Source organism: Lipophrys pholis (assembly GCF_963383615.2).
Source record: "Lipophrys pholis genome assembly, chromosome: 1".
Classification (NCBI taxonomy): Eukaryota; Metazoa; Chordata; class Actinopteri; order Blenniiformes; family Blenniidae; genus Lipophrys; species Lipophrys pholis.
In genome coordinates, this window is record NC_137635.1 from 44091037 (window position 1) to 44106408 (window position 15372).

Here is a 15372-nt window from a genome sequence, read left to right on the forward strand (position 1 = left end):
AAAATAAAATAAAACACCATATCCCGTCATGACAGAACATTCCATTCAACTTAACTAAAAATAAAACTTAAAAAAATAATAAAATCCATCCTGCGCAGCAACTCAGGTTGACTTCCTACAGGTTGTGACAGATGCGTCTTCTCACCCAGAGGTTGGACTGGTGCTTCATGGAGTTGGAGGAATGATCGGAGGTGAACTGATGCGGTTGATGCAGATCGGCGTCGTGTTCAAGCGTCCAGTTGTGGTCGTAGTCCGCCCTCATCTCAGAAAGCGTTTTCCTCCTGCTGATGATCTTTTTCACACACAGGGATCCAGATCAGTCCAAGCATAACCACAAACTTTCACGACAAGAGTATGGCTTTGTGTTATCACGGGGAAGAAAAACAAACACCACACTATGAACCATCACTTATGAACTGCTTTCACTTTTTGCACGATAGTTTGGGCCAGTTCCTCGATGAGCTCTCCCCGGTGCTCCCGCAGGTAGTTCGCCTCATTCTGCTTCTCCTGCGTAACAAACAGTCACAAATAGAATTCAAGCATATACACCCATAAGCTGATTAGCACTTAAAATGTGCTCTAGATATACATATCTTTGCACTCAGTTCAAGGGCTTTGGGATATTGGAGCAGATTAGTGAGCGGTAAATCTTTTTAAGCAAACACTTGGAGGAATGAGGTGGTTTTAATAATATGTGCTTTAGGCTTCTGAAGTCACCGTTGGAAAGTTGATAATAGAGATAGAAGATAATTGTGTTTTATACTTGTATGCTGTAATGCAAATACGGACAATGAAATATGTATAAATAATCATAAAGAGACACTTTATAACCATTACAAGGTTTTTCTCACGTACAGAAAGAGTTTCCACGTTTAACTAGCTTGTCTGGACCAGGCTGTATAGTTTTTAGTTGTTGTTTTTGGCTCTGGTATTGTCTTGTTCCATCATATTAAACTGTCATTTGGACTGCAGCATAATCCTGATGGTTTAACGTAATCTGAAAAAGCAGAGAAGTCAGATTAAGGAGGACTTGATGAAAGGACTGAAGAGGAATATTTCTCAAAGTGCATAGATTACAGACCAATAAACAGCAACGTAATGCAGCATCTTTGGTATGACGCGTCACCAGCAGACTCAGAAGTGATGCTTTCTCTACACTTTTTAGTGAAGATTCACAAGTAAATTGGAATGAAATTGCATTGTGGGTATTTGGTGAGACTAATCACCAATATTTGGTCACAGATTTGATGGCAGAGTTTGGAATGAAGGTCCGTTTTTCATTACACTTTTATGTGATTTTTTTAATGTGGCTCTCATCTGTTATTCTGCAATTTCAGGTGACTCTATGATAAAATAATGGTTCAGTAATCTATATAACTGCTCTCACCAAACAAACAGACAACAAAAGGACATGGGGGAAGCCCTAAATGGCTCAAACTGGTAAAAGTAAACAGTGGCTAAAATTGTTAACTACATTGTTTTACAGTTCATAAATGCAACATAAAGTACAGTAGTAGTAGTAGTAGTAAAACCTTACACTATATAGGTTTACTCAATGATTTAAACTTTCAATACTGCGCCCTTTTAAACAGACGATAATTTCCTTGGAGCTTTGGCTCGTCCAGCTTAAAATCACCTCACAACTGTCTCCTGAAACAGTCGATACCTCCAGTACTCCTGGAAAACATCCCCACAGAGACGATTATACCTCCATCACAGGAAGTGGCACAGTTGGTCAACTGGACTGAGCTTCACTTTGGTTTCATGTGTACATAGCACATGATCCCATTAAGATTATGAGTCATTGGTCCGGTACGTTGCATGAAGTCCCACTTGGTTTAGTGTTTAATTTATGACACACACTGTGTCTTTGCAATCCAAACATTTGATTTGGATTTAATTTTGGAAACAAATGAGATCTTTAGGAGCCAGTCATTGTGTAAAAAGTGTGTTATTTATTTTCCTACATGAACGCAGCAGTAACCTGATTTGAAGTGTCGAACTCAGCCTTGGAAATGGCCTCGTCTATGGCCTCCTCTGCCACTCGCATGGCCACACTGAGCGTCTCTGCCATGCTGTGCTCTAAGGACAAACACAAAAAGAACGGGGGCATTGCATGAATTGAATAACCCTTTCTGTGACTTGTTTCTGCGATGCCGTTTCCTGTTTTAGACAAGCGTCAGGCCGTCCCAGCTTTTCGCTCATGTCTGCTGCCACTCATCCTGTTAAGTGGAGTGAACTGAAAGAGCGAAGAGGAGAGAGGAAAAACAGAGCAACGCAGCTGTTCCACATCCTACAGGGACCCACGAGCCAAAAGATTACCACAAAGACCATGTAACTATTCATCTCTGCAGTCTTTTATCTGCTGTGAAGCATTAGATGAATGTCAGCTGGGAACAAATATGAGTTTATGGATTTATGAGAGGATTACAAAGACCTTCCAAATAACCTTGAACTGGATAATGTGCAGTGACATTTCTTATGGAAATTCATGACACAGGAATGGATGGCCAAAGGGGCAAACAGGGCAGCTGGAGCCGATCCCAGCTGTGTTTGGGTGAAGGCAGGATACATCCTGGACAGGTCGCCAGTCCATCACAGGGCAAACACAGTGAGTCAGATAAGCACACACTCGCATCTGCAGGCAATTTATGGTCACAAATTAGCCTCCGAGTAGAAAAGCCAGGCACCCAGGGAGGAGATGCAAACTCTTTAAAGAACGGCCTCACACAATGACTCCAACCAGGCTTGATTCAGGACACACTACACCACTGTGCAGCCCAGTTTTGGTCTATTTTGAAAAAGAAGAAGGCCCAGCCTGGACATGACTTTCTTGCAAAAAGTGAGAGCTGACTCACTATTTTATTTAAGCTGAAAGTCTATTTTGCATTATTGCGTTGACAAATGTTAAAAGCCACTTGTCATACATGCTGGATTGCCCCCCGATTGCGAACCATCGCCACTAAATTCAAAATTCAAATTCAAAAATATAAATCATTTTTAAAAAAGAAGTGATAGGGTCACAATATTTAACAAAATATCACAAGTTATTGAAGAGCAACAACAAAAACTATTCATATGAAGAAACTATATAGGATTTATATATAGGAAATATATAGGATTTTGCTTTTGTGTAAGTGGGATTTCAGAATTTGCTTCAACATTTTAAATGTCTTCAGTTGTAAATCAGAATATATTATCTCAGCAAAATAACAACCATTACAATTTCCCTTTATAATGATATCGGTTGAATGCTAAAGACAATAAAGTGGAGTGTCAACATGTTTACCTTCGGTTTGTCTGTAGAAAGTTGAGTCACTGCCACAGATGCTGCCCTCATTGTAGACGCTTTCCTCGTAGGCGCTGCCCTCTGCAGAAATACACAGAAGGTAGTACTTTTGTGCAAAGAAAGAATCATATTCCATAAAATAAAGCATCTATTCTGACAAAGGTTTAGGCTACATGGAGTATGAATGAGCTTTTATGTTTCATATGATCTGGCCAATTGGGCCTCATATCATTTGTGCAAAAAGATTTCTTATTATATGTCAGAAATTTTAGGATAGATTGCAGTTTGTTTTACTGATGTTGTCACAAGGAGCTGTGGGTGGTCAGCTCAGTGTGTGTGTGTGTGTGTGTGTGTGTGTGTGTGTGTGTGTGTGCGTTTACTAAACGATGAAAACGTGAACATTTTATTCATAAATCATTATTTTTAATTCAAATTTATTATCAATGCTTTTCATAAATGAACTTCTGACTTACAGAACTAAATACACTTAAAATGTGCTCTATTAGCTGATATTGTTTGAGCAACTCAAAACACCACCTTGTGGTTTAATGTGATATTACAAAAGTAAATACAGTTAGTTGCGTTTCGTTGATTGTTTCTTGTAACGATCTTTTTTTTCCCAAAATGAATCTTATCCCATTGGAAAGACTGCTTATTGCCTTTTCGAAAATGAACTTGCATTTATGGGATGAGCAGCAGAACTGAGGGTGTTTAGCTGTGTGTTGTTTTTTCATATAGTTAAAAAAAACAACCAGAAAACAGTTTCTACTTCCAACTCTGAACTTTGAGCTGTTCTCACATCATCCAAATATTCATGCAACAATGCAGCTATTTATGGTTATATAAGTGCATTACTGCAGCCTCGCATGTGGCATTAGCAGGCCGTCCCGATTGGTGGCTCTGTTCAAAACTACACTAGTGTACACAAGGTCACTTCCAATCATTTTAAAGGGCAAATATAGCAATTAAATCAAGTGGTATGACCTGTAGAAGTTTGAATTTAGCATGGATGATTTTATTTTGTGTGAGAGTGGGTGTGGGGATTTCATAACCGTGACCCCTCACAGATGTGTGTGTGCAGATATCTTTGCTTTATCATCTAATAAGAGAGGACACATTTGGCCCCAGTGCAGGGACATGTAGACGATGTATGACTAACACAGCCAGTGAAGGTCACTGTAACCCCGAAGGCACCACGAGTCTGTTCTGTGGAGGGTGAAGCGGCGGTGAAATTCATGAGATTATGAACTGTGCTGCGGTCGGTAGAAAAGGATCATTAAAGAAGGTAATATTTTTGTTCTCTACAAAGAAATCTACCATTTTGCATTTTCAAATCTTTAATAAAAAGGTAAATTCAGATCATGTTAATCCTCTAATTCACCTTTTCAAACTAAACTCATTTTAATTCATCTCAGACCATCTGATCCCAATGGAGCCAGACGAGTAAAATAATTAGTTGTGTTCCCATCGTAAGATTGCAAGAAAATCCTGAAACGCCTCTAACAGGTGAGGTATATTGCCTGAGTAGTAGGTAGTTTGCTTTCATGGCCGTGTCTCACATCTCTGCTTATTAAGTGTTTAGGGACATCTTTAAATTGCAGTACAAGGACAATATATACGCCACGTGTGAGCTCTGTAGGAGCCTGAAAAAAAAAAGCTACAGCTGGTGGACAAATTAGGAATAGCAGTTATATGACCTTGTCATGACCCTCTTGTTAGTCGGTCTCGACTCACGAGCCATAGCACACCCCTGCACTAAACATGAACCAGTTCAGTAATGTCAGTAAAGCTCGTAAGCAACGTTTGGTATCTGCATTTTCATTAAACATAATGTAGAACCATCAGTTTATTCATGTCGGTGCTCATAAACCGAGGATTTAAAGACCTTAGAACTTCTCACTAAAGATAATGGAACATGAAAAAACATGGCATTAGTAAAAGATTAGAGTTCATTCTGAGGGTAATACATATGGATTGAGCAAACATGTCTGCGAAAAATCACTAACTAATCTGCAGTCGTAGACTATATATATTCAGATTCTATGTGTAACATGAAAAGGATTAGCGTGTGGCAAGTTAAAAATATTTCAGAAATGTGTCGTGTAGACAGGGTCGGATTAATGCTTCACAGTGCCCATAATGTTCAAGTTAATGTTTAATGTCAATCAACATCTTTCAAAACTGACTGATTCTATAGAGCATGATGAATAGTACAAAAGGATTTCCCTTTTTAAAATGTATTTAAATTAACATATAAATTAACATCGCACAATAAAACAGGGAATCGGACAAACTGTAATAAATGTTTCAGTATGTATCCTAAAGGTGATCTGCTGACTGTAGTGAAATAAAGCAGAATCCTGACTTGTGAGCGAATGTGAACTTATTGGATGGTATTTACCAAATAAGAAAATCAACTGTTATGGTATTTATGAACTGAAAGCATTCAAAAGCCACACTCGATTCCACATGAAGATAAAACACATATTTTTTAAATTTCACAGTTATGTCACATTTTTTAATGGTGACATAAGAATTTAAAAAAAAAAAAATTATTACAATCATTCTCTTTTTCTGAACTCCTATGAACCCACGCACAACATTTTATAATACAAACTATTCACATTATCTGTTTTTAACAGATAAAAAATGCAAACTGCACAACATTTTAAAGTAGCACAAAAATGTAAATTATTAGTCTCTCTTTCTTTTATCTGACATATTTAACAAATATGCAAACTGGTGCAGGACTTCCTCAAAACATAATCTGATTAGGACGCCCCCTGGTTGCGTCTATATGGAGGAGCGTCAAGCGTGATGATGGCTGTATATTAATGCATTAAACATATTAACGTCTGTATTTTAGTCACAAAAGAAGACATTTGAAGACACATAAGGTTATAGTTTTTTCTTGCAATGTATGTGTAGGGCAGAAGAAAATAATTCAGGGCGCCTCAAGTGAATAATGTAAATAATAGTTCTTTGGCAGTGTGCATGTGAGTGCGTGCACGTATGCATTTGTGTGTGTAGCTCCTCAGGCTCACTTTGTTCTTTTAGGGGAGGTTGACTCAGAGCATGGTTGATCCACTGGGTTCAGTCCAGAGGGGGAAATCTTTCACCGCTAAACAAACCATCCACAGCATTTTGTTCCCAAATGTCAGCTCTAATAACTGTGATGCAATTTGTGCTGCTCACATTGCTTTTATGCAAAGTAAATGCAAGGACTTACATGAGTCACCCTGCAGCACACCAGATTCAGCAGGTGGGCACTGCTCAGTTTTCAATATGTCAGTCGTAAACAAAAGGAAATCTATGAACCTACTTCAGAAAAGCGACAGCCTGAAACCAGCCCACATCGCTCCGGCACCCACGGGGGTCAACGCACTGCGTCATCTGCAGACAGTGACCTCCTCTCCACAAAACGCACACGATTCACTGAAATCCCTTGTCAATTCAATTATATCAGAGACAGAACTAATGGTTCACTGCTGCCTGGTGTCTGCCCACACCGACAAACTGCAGCAGGTGCTGAGACTCCATTTCCAGCATGGTTAGAGCCTGAAGAGCTGCAGTGATAAAGTGACTGTAATGTAATGATGGGTCTTAACTCAGAGAACAGACACACATTTCTCTCCTCTAGTGGTGTGCATCTATTGTTCTATATAGTGACATTTTATATTACTTTATTCAACTTCACAGATTCGAACAATAAATCTCTTATTGATTGTAGTTGCTGTTTACTTATTTAACAGTAACTTTATGCAAATAAAAAGTACCTATTTACTTTTGTATTACAAATACTGTATTCCGAAAATAGGCCTGTGTATTCTTGATTGACTAAGATCTTCATGAATTGCTCTCACGCAAATCAGAATGACAGCGATTTCATAATCCCAGGGGGTAATGCTTTCCAAATTAAAAGACTGTGTTTCAGGGTGCATGCATTTGGGTTCTCAACTAGGAATAATACCATGATATCATAGAGTTATATATAGTATGTTGGACTAACTTACATATTGGAGCATATTAGAGATTGCAAGACCTAAGGAATATGTCAAAGAAAATAAAGTCCCTGAAATTAAAAAGTCATGATGGCTCCAGGTGAGGAAAGGCCTCTCACCACAATCACCACATCTCTGCTAAAGGCTAAAGCTAATTTGCGCCTCCTTTTTCAACTCGTGGAACATAGACATAATCGCATTGTGAGCTTAAATTTAGTCCAGCAGCATGAAGAACTTCTATCAGTATTTAGAGTGATCAGGCCACCCGATATTACATATTCATGACAGCAAATATGATTCTTCCAAATGAAATAATCATTATGCAGTAATCTTGGTCAGCCTCCACATGTACAGCGCGACATCAAGTTTGCATCTGTGTTTCTACATGCAAACCTTCAGGAGATCAGGTGTGCTGTTCGGCTAAAGTGATAGAAATACATTACCAGTCAGCTCTGAAAGTGCACTGTGCTCTGCCAGGTGCTTCCTGTAGAGGGTCTTCAGCACTTTAGCACTGCCGAACCTCTTAAAGCGTTTCTTCACATTAGTATAGAACCACTCCAGTGACTGTGTCTTCAACAACCTGGGAGACAAAGAGCAGGCACATTTATCCCTCACGTTCTCAATCGAGAACTTCTTGGAGACTGTTGGCAATTAATTCAGTGGGAACACGTAAAGGCACAAGAATATTTACAGTTTCTTTTGTTTAAAAATAGAGAACAACTGATGATAAACATATATTACTATAACATGTATCTTGTGTTGCTATTAAAGTAATAGAAATTCAGAGGTGAAGTTAAACTAAATCTGAATATTTGATCCTTTCGTACACAAAATACAATTAGTCTGTTCTATGTTTGGAAGTTTTTTAAAGTGGAATCTTTTTTTTAAATAGAGAAAAGTGAACCACATTATATAAGATAAACACAAGCAGAGGACTAATCCTCCATGCATCTTTAAACGCCGATATAGTTTCTCAGAGGGCTGCAACCTGTCGGACCAAGAGGGCCATTTCTGTCCACTTTCCACCATATAAAAACAATCTGGAGCTGTAAAAGACATTTTAAGCATGGTAACTTTTGTTATTAGTTTTGCTACATGTACAAAAACTATAGCTGATGCTACATGTATGAAATATAACAATTAGAATGAAGTAACAGAGAGATTTTATTATATGTTACTAATCAAAACGTGTTTACCAGACTGACATTTGACATCCTTTTTCACCACAACCTAACCTACATAATCTGAAGAACCCTAACTCTAAAATGCACACCTACTTTACACATATATAACAGACATGAATACTCAGAAATCCTACGAACCAATTTCTTGCAGTACATGCTCAGTAAACTGTTTATATGCTTGAAAAAGTGAAAGTAGTTTGTAAATGTGAACATATAAAGGTAAAACTGAAATGCAGTAAAGCCATATCCCAAATTTACAGATAAAAACATGTTTGAAAATCAAGTGAGGATTTTTTTTTGTTACTGCATATATGAAACTTAAAAAAAACATATTTCCATACACAGCACACACCAAGCTTAGTTCCTAGGGCGATGCATAGGTAGACGCGACGCACCACCCTGTACAAAAGTGTTGTGGTTGAAGGAAAGTCTCTTTTCAGTTGCAGTGCATTTCCACGTGAGAAAAAAACGTCCCTGTGGACACGTACCAGACGCTCATCACATGGTGACGTCTCTTTTTCTTTACTCTGACGGCCGAGCGTGCTCATGGCGTGCCCATGGCGTGCTCATGCTGGTTGCACGCAAAAATATTTTAATCATCATACGTTTTATGCCAATGTTTAATTTTTTTGTGTTAATTGGGATGTACTAATGTTGTGATGATATAATTATGCACCCCTAAAAATAAGAGTAAAGAATAAATATAATGATATAATATTCTGAATGTTTAAAAAGTTGACAACAGTGTTTACATCATAAGATAAACAATGAACAAACAACTGACAAAGTGGAGAGAAACGGTGCATATCTGCAGTATTTACAGTGGATCTAACAGGTTTGAGGTAGAAATGACATACACAGGCCTAAACCTGAAGGGATTTATTGTTCACAGCAATGTATGTTAAACATGATTTAACAGATTAAATGTTGCTCCAATACAGATTTAATTTATGTACAGTTTAATTACAGATCTCACGTTCAGTTATTTCTGCAAGATTCCAGTTCAAGATGAAAACAAGGAAGAATTTAATGGGTGTTTAGGAGCGACAGCTGTAGGATGCGGCAAAGATACTCCTGTCAGCATGTTTAATTAGTCACCATCTGTTTGCTGAGTGGCAGTGTGAGTGTGTGAGTGTGTGAGTGTGTGAGTGTGTGAGTGTGTGAGTGTGTGAGTGTGTGAGTGTGTGAGAGCGCTGAGGTGACACACAAAGTAGCCGAGTGTCAGTCGCGTTCAGGCTCCGAGCTCGCGCCTCACAGAGATAGAGAGGACAACCGGAGACTGTCAGTGAGACTTTAGCTCACATCTCTGCTGTTTTGCTTTTTTTTCAAAGGAATAATGAAAAATGAATGATATACCAAATACAAAATCTGACATCTTCCTGGCTGATATGATATTGAGATATCGAGATGAAATTGTGCAACCAGCAGGAACCTCAGTGCTCCTTCGCCAAGATGACAAAGCTCATCCTGGTAGAGTTTATCAGAGACTCCTGTGACGACTCAACAGATTTTGTGAGTTTTAGCTGGTTTACAGGAACCCCTCACTCGGATAACCACCCAATCATCCAAAGGTCTGCACAGAGGTTCAGCCAGTCCCAGCCTCCACAAAGCACTTTCTTAAAATCCATAGTTGAAAGGCCGCTAATGAAAGATACACCATGACGAAACTTCAGGAGAGGCAAACAGGATTTCTCCATATTGCAGCAGGAGGAAACTCAGCCATGACCTTTTCAGCTAAGACAGCAGTAACACTTGGGAGGATTCTTGGAGGCCCAGTAAATCCTGCCACAATATCCAAAACCTGACTTGAACCCCCTTCACTCCACGTAGGACCAGCTATCTGGACCTAACACAAACTGCAGTTTCTGCTGCTCGGGTACATTCTGGCATCCACCTGTCAACCTGCATTGCCTACAGTATGATGCATACACTGTTTTAAAATCCCTCCAGTTCTGCCTCTGAGATCTGTCCCGTAACCTCTCACCTGTCATTTGAATCCACTGTTGCAAGTGAAGCCTCCTAGTGTATACCCCCCAGACCTCCAGCTCCTCAGAGCAGAATACCACCCAGACCTCCAGCTCCTCAGAGCAGAATACCCCCCAGACCTCCAGCTCCTCAGAGCAGAATACCCCCCAGACCTCCAGCTCCTCAGGTCTGAACGATGTTTCCTGCCTTTCCTTCACTGTTCACCAGGAAAGGTATCACAACTACACATTGAGATATTAAGATGCTGTTTCCAAGGTGAAGCAATGACTTCACCCTGTGATGCTGCAGCCCCCTGAACCACTTGCCTGTCATCTTTACTCCACTCTGGACCATTTTTGTAGTTAAAAAGCTATAAACTTGGACTTCTTCATGTCTTCTATTCTCACTTTCCATACATTCAAATGTATGAATTTTCTTGATTTTCATACACATTGTATTGTCTATCACTGCTGCCACTCACCATAAAAAAATAAAAATAAATATAATCTTACATTGTCCAACACAAAAAAAGCTTTTTTCTCAGAAAATACTTTAATTGCCCTTTCTGTATCTTATACTATTCTAGTTGCATACAAAAAAGTTAAATCTATACCTCTGAATAGTCACTAAAATGCCAAAAAAAAAACAACCCTATGATGATCACTGATTCTTCGAGAGCTTGGCGAGATGGAAATGTGAAACTGAGATGGAAAAACAAAAAAAAAAGGCTTTGTCACATGACAGACAAGTTGTGCTCAACAACTCAAAACTCTCTACAACGACACAGCCTCATAGATTGACTGTCTCTCTCTCTCTCTCTGTCATGCTGCATTAGTGCAAATATTAAAGCCAGAGGCGACTTTATTCTGAACTGTATCTTGGTGACTGTGCCATGTGTAATAAGTGCTAAATCCATCTCTCCAGCAGCAGACTAAGACCATAATAACCTTTGACGTCACTGCGCCTCTCATCCTGAACTTAGCCTCCATGTAGTGGACGCACAGGCTTGCACAGGCTTGCACAGCAGCGGGACCAAATCACTGACATACGGCAACACAATACCTTGCACCTAATCCTCTCCATCTCCGTCCTCTAACCTTGACGTAGCTGTAACCTCACTTGAACATTGAAAATCACATAAAACTTTGGAGAGTGACTTTCAGGTGTTGGAGCCCACAAAATGAGCATACAGACAAATACCTACACGCGCGGGACGCGTCTGAAGCGTTGCACTGCCGGGCGCCACCACCTCCACGACCCTTACCTGCTCTTCTGGCAGGCGGAGCAGAGCCAGGCTTTGTCCCCCTTGCAGTAGACGCGGCAGGCCTTGCAGACATTGTAGTGGCAGTCCCGGCACCGGCGCTTTGGGTTGAGCAGGAAGGTGAAAGGAGAGCAGCAGCGGATGCAGCAGCGCTGGTTGAAGCAGCTCTGCCGTGACAGCAGGAGGCAGCGACTGCCCTCCTCGTCCAGCTCCTGCTTCAGCTCACTGAGGGGAGGAAAGGAGGAGGAAGAGGAGGAGGAGGAGAGAGATGAGAGAGAGAGAGAGAGAGAGAGAGAGAGATGTTTATATGTGAGGTAGAGCGCAGGGTGAGACAGGAGAAGACATACTTCCTCTCTGCGGATAAAAGCGACGGTCGTGGGTTTACTGTGTCAAATAGGATGATTATCACAACGAGGACATGGAGTGCACACGGCCAAACAAACACACGCTAATCCCCTGCTTCCTCTTAATGAAAATGGAGCAGAAATTAAAGTGGTGACTTTTTTTTTTTTTTCTGGAATGACCTATAAATTGTGAATGATGGGTAAAAAGAGTACCCACATGAAAAATTGCTTTCAGGACAAATAAATGGTAAAATTATGGCTGATATAAGTATAGAAACAGAAATTATCATTGAATGTGTGGTAGAATATTCAAGGAGGGTAATTCATCATATTGGAGGGTATTTCAGAAGTAAGAACTATGTTCTTGAGGGTGTTGTTAGAATGAAATCAGACTTGCTCAAGGTGGGCATCGGTCTCGGTCAAGGTTGTGCCTTGTTTCCACTTTTGTCCACTGGGTGGCAGTGATGAGGTGCTGTGGTATTATTCAATGCTCAGTCTTGCTCTAGTTTTTGAGGTTTGCCAGTAAGAAGTTGGTGAACCTCACAAATTTACGATTGACTGTGTATTCTGTATTTTATCGTTTTGCTACATTACATAACTTGTGTCGTGACAGAGAACTGTTGTTTCGCCAGTTAACTTTGTTTTGTTCAAACCACTTTGAACTGTTGAATGAAGGTGCTGAATAAATCTGCCAACTTTAGTAGAGATCCAGAGACATCCACCTTCTGTCATCCTGATCGATACTTATATCACATTCTCACAGCAAAACAACACAGGCATTTATTATATGACATTGGAAATGTTGTCTAATATTTCCAATTGATTAATGTTTCATCAAAATAGGCTATTTGGAGTGCAGATGGAAAACGAAACATCAAGAGTGACAGACTGGAGTTTATTGATTACATATTATAGAGTTTTCTTTATTTCCTTTTTTTAGTTGGCCTTTAAAGGGCCTGCATTTTAAGTGGGAACAAAATTTTCCTTTAAACTTGAGAAAAATAACTCCAGGTGCAACCATAACCTGTCCTTTAGTCCTTTAGATTCAATCTCATATCTGGAATATTTTTGATGAAGTACAGAAGAATAGAAGGGACTTATTCTATAAATGAAGCAACACCAAGAAACTCTAGATGACATAATCATGTTACTATTGAATTCTTGAAACACGGAAGACACAACCCCTCCTATTCTCGTGCACCTCTCACATGGATGTTGAAATGCATCGGGGAGTTAGTTCCCATCTGTTTAAAGACATTGTGTTTGGGCTCTGGTGGCTTCCAGTACAGCGGAAGCCAGTTTGAGTGCAGGAAAACGTCTCCCTTCCTGTTGAGACTCACTTCAGAACACAGAGGCAGGAGGGGAGATTTTTAAAATGCCTCCAAATGGAAAGTGAGAAAAAAAAGTATTTAGTGAAACCAAATAGCTGTTATTGTTTTTCTTCTGATTTTATTTGGTATTTATTCATTGGTCCACACAAAAGATGTGACAAGGTGCCACAATTCCTGTGTGTAAATATGTGTAGGGATATGTTAAAAACCATTGGGAATACACTACATAAGTAATTAATTCAACCCTTTGTATTTTTATTTTTTGTTGCATTGTTTGTTTGTTTGTTTATTTGTTTGTTGCTATACTGCTGAATAATATACAAATCTTATCCAAGCACTCAGCCTGTCTCTAAATCTCCCAAACTCTTCAGCTTTTGACATATTTTCCTAAATTCACCATCATAGTATGGATTCGGTGCTCAATTTTCACATTTTGTACACTTTGAGAGGTCATCTCACGGACCAAAATGGAGCTTTGTGGAGGACCGTATGTTTGACATTCACTTTATATTTGAAGGTACAGAGGAGCTTGAAAACAGCATCTCAACACATGTGAGTAAACACTTGAATGTGATCGAAAACACAGAATGTAAACTCAGAAAGAATCTTAATCAAATACTAAAAACTTACTATTATTGAGTTTTGTTGTCTATTATGTTTAGTCATTTTACCATATTTCAGTAATTAGCAGACTTGCATGTCTCAGTAGAGTATGAGTTTAGAGGTGATTTTTTTTTGAGGTAAGAATATACAGTAAACCCGCCTCTTCAGTGAGACCATTTCTTGACTCAATGCTGAGTTTTCAGAGACTCTGACACGAACCTGCAGTTCAACCCACCTGAGTCGCTCCTCCTCTTTCTTGCGCAGCCTCATGTCCCTCTGCACCACCTGCAGCACGTGCTCCGCCTCGTGGTCGGACAGACCCGACAGATCCAGCTTCCGACCCATCGCTGACAAAGCACTCGTTCGATCCTTCTGATCAATCAGCCAATCAACTGGTCGCTTTCATCTTCAAACCTTCACAGGATCCCAAGATAAGACAAGTTAAAATAAAAGAAAAAAAAAGATGTTATTGTCTCATAAATAAATGAACAAATAAGTCCCTCCATTTTCATCCGATCAGTAACATATTGACTTTAGAATTTGTATAAGAACAGTGTACATTTATTTCTGGAAATATGTTATTTTTATTTCATACGTTGCATAATGAGATAAATAAGCAAATAAGTTGCAAATGAGCCATTTTGCGCAAGCTGGCATCAGCATGCCACGGACACTTCTTCATGTTTATCTGCTTCAGACACATCTGATATACAGTAGCAGCCAAAAACAAAACACCTTGAATATAAGAGGTGAAGATCGGAGACAAAGCAGCAGCTTAAAGCTTAAAAATGAAGCAAACATCAAATTACAAGCAAAGAGATGATTTCCTTGATGGTAGCCAATCAGAATGATCATTTACAGGGAGGCATTATTTGCATGGTTGCAGTGTTTTAATAAGAGACTGCCAAATGCCACAAATGGAGGACATGGCTTTTGGACGTTTTACTGTATCTTGCACAAAGAGACATTATAAACCTAAAAAAAAACAGTTTAATTCAAAAGTGAAGCATTATGAGGCCAAAGATTCCTTCTAAAAGGGGATTATACTAAACACTCAAGGTCAAATTGGGCTGAATTTGGCCTCCGGACTACAATCAGTTTGACTTTCATAGTTTATTTTCACTGCACATGTGTGTTACTGTGTTTGTATTCTATGTGACAAACTCGTGAGGTATGATTAATTACTGTACAGTCTATGCACTGCACTATTTGGGCTTTAATCAACATTAAATCAGAGCCGAGTCCACAAGCAGTTAAAAGACGTTTTGACGTCCTACAACCCACTTACACAAGCAAATCTGTGGAGTATTAACGGCGGGTTTAAGGCTTTTCTGCATTCCTTTGAGTCAGACATACAGCTGAACACATCGTGACAGCCACACAAATCTTTCAAA

General features: G+C 39.5%; 1 protein-coding gene across 1 annotated transcript in view; it reads right to left on the bottom strand.

Annotated features, from left to right (window-relative positions):
- myripa (myosin VIIA and Rab interacting protein a) overlaps positions 1-14323 on the bottom strand; it is a gene marked incomplete at its 5' end in the record, with an annotated part of 25021 nt that extends 10698 nt beyond the window's left edge. The window contains 7 exons of the mRNA XM_080472890.1: positions 146-292; positions 427-507; positions 1985-2082; positions 3290-3370; positions 7734-7870; positions 11704-11925; positions 14214-14323. Coding sequence (XP_080329016.1) covers positions 146-292; positions 427-507; positions 1985-2082; positions 3290-3370; positions 7734-7870; positions 11704-11925; positions 14214-14323 — 876 coding nt within the window. The remainder of the gene's footprint in view (positions 1-145; positions 293-426; positions 508-1984; positions 2083-3289; positions 3371-7733; positions 7871-11703; positions 11926-14213) is intronic.
- Between the last annotated feature and the right edge of the window lie 1049 nt (positions 14324-15372).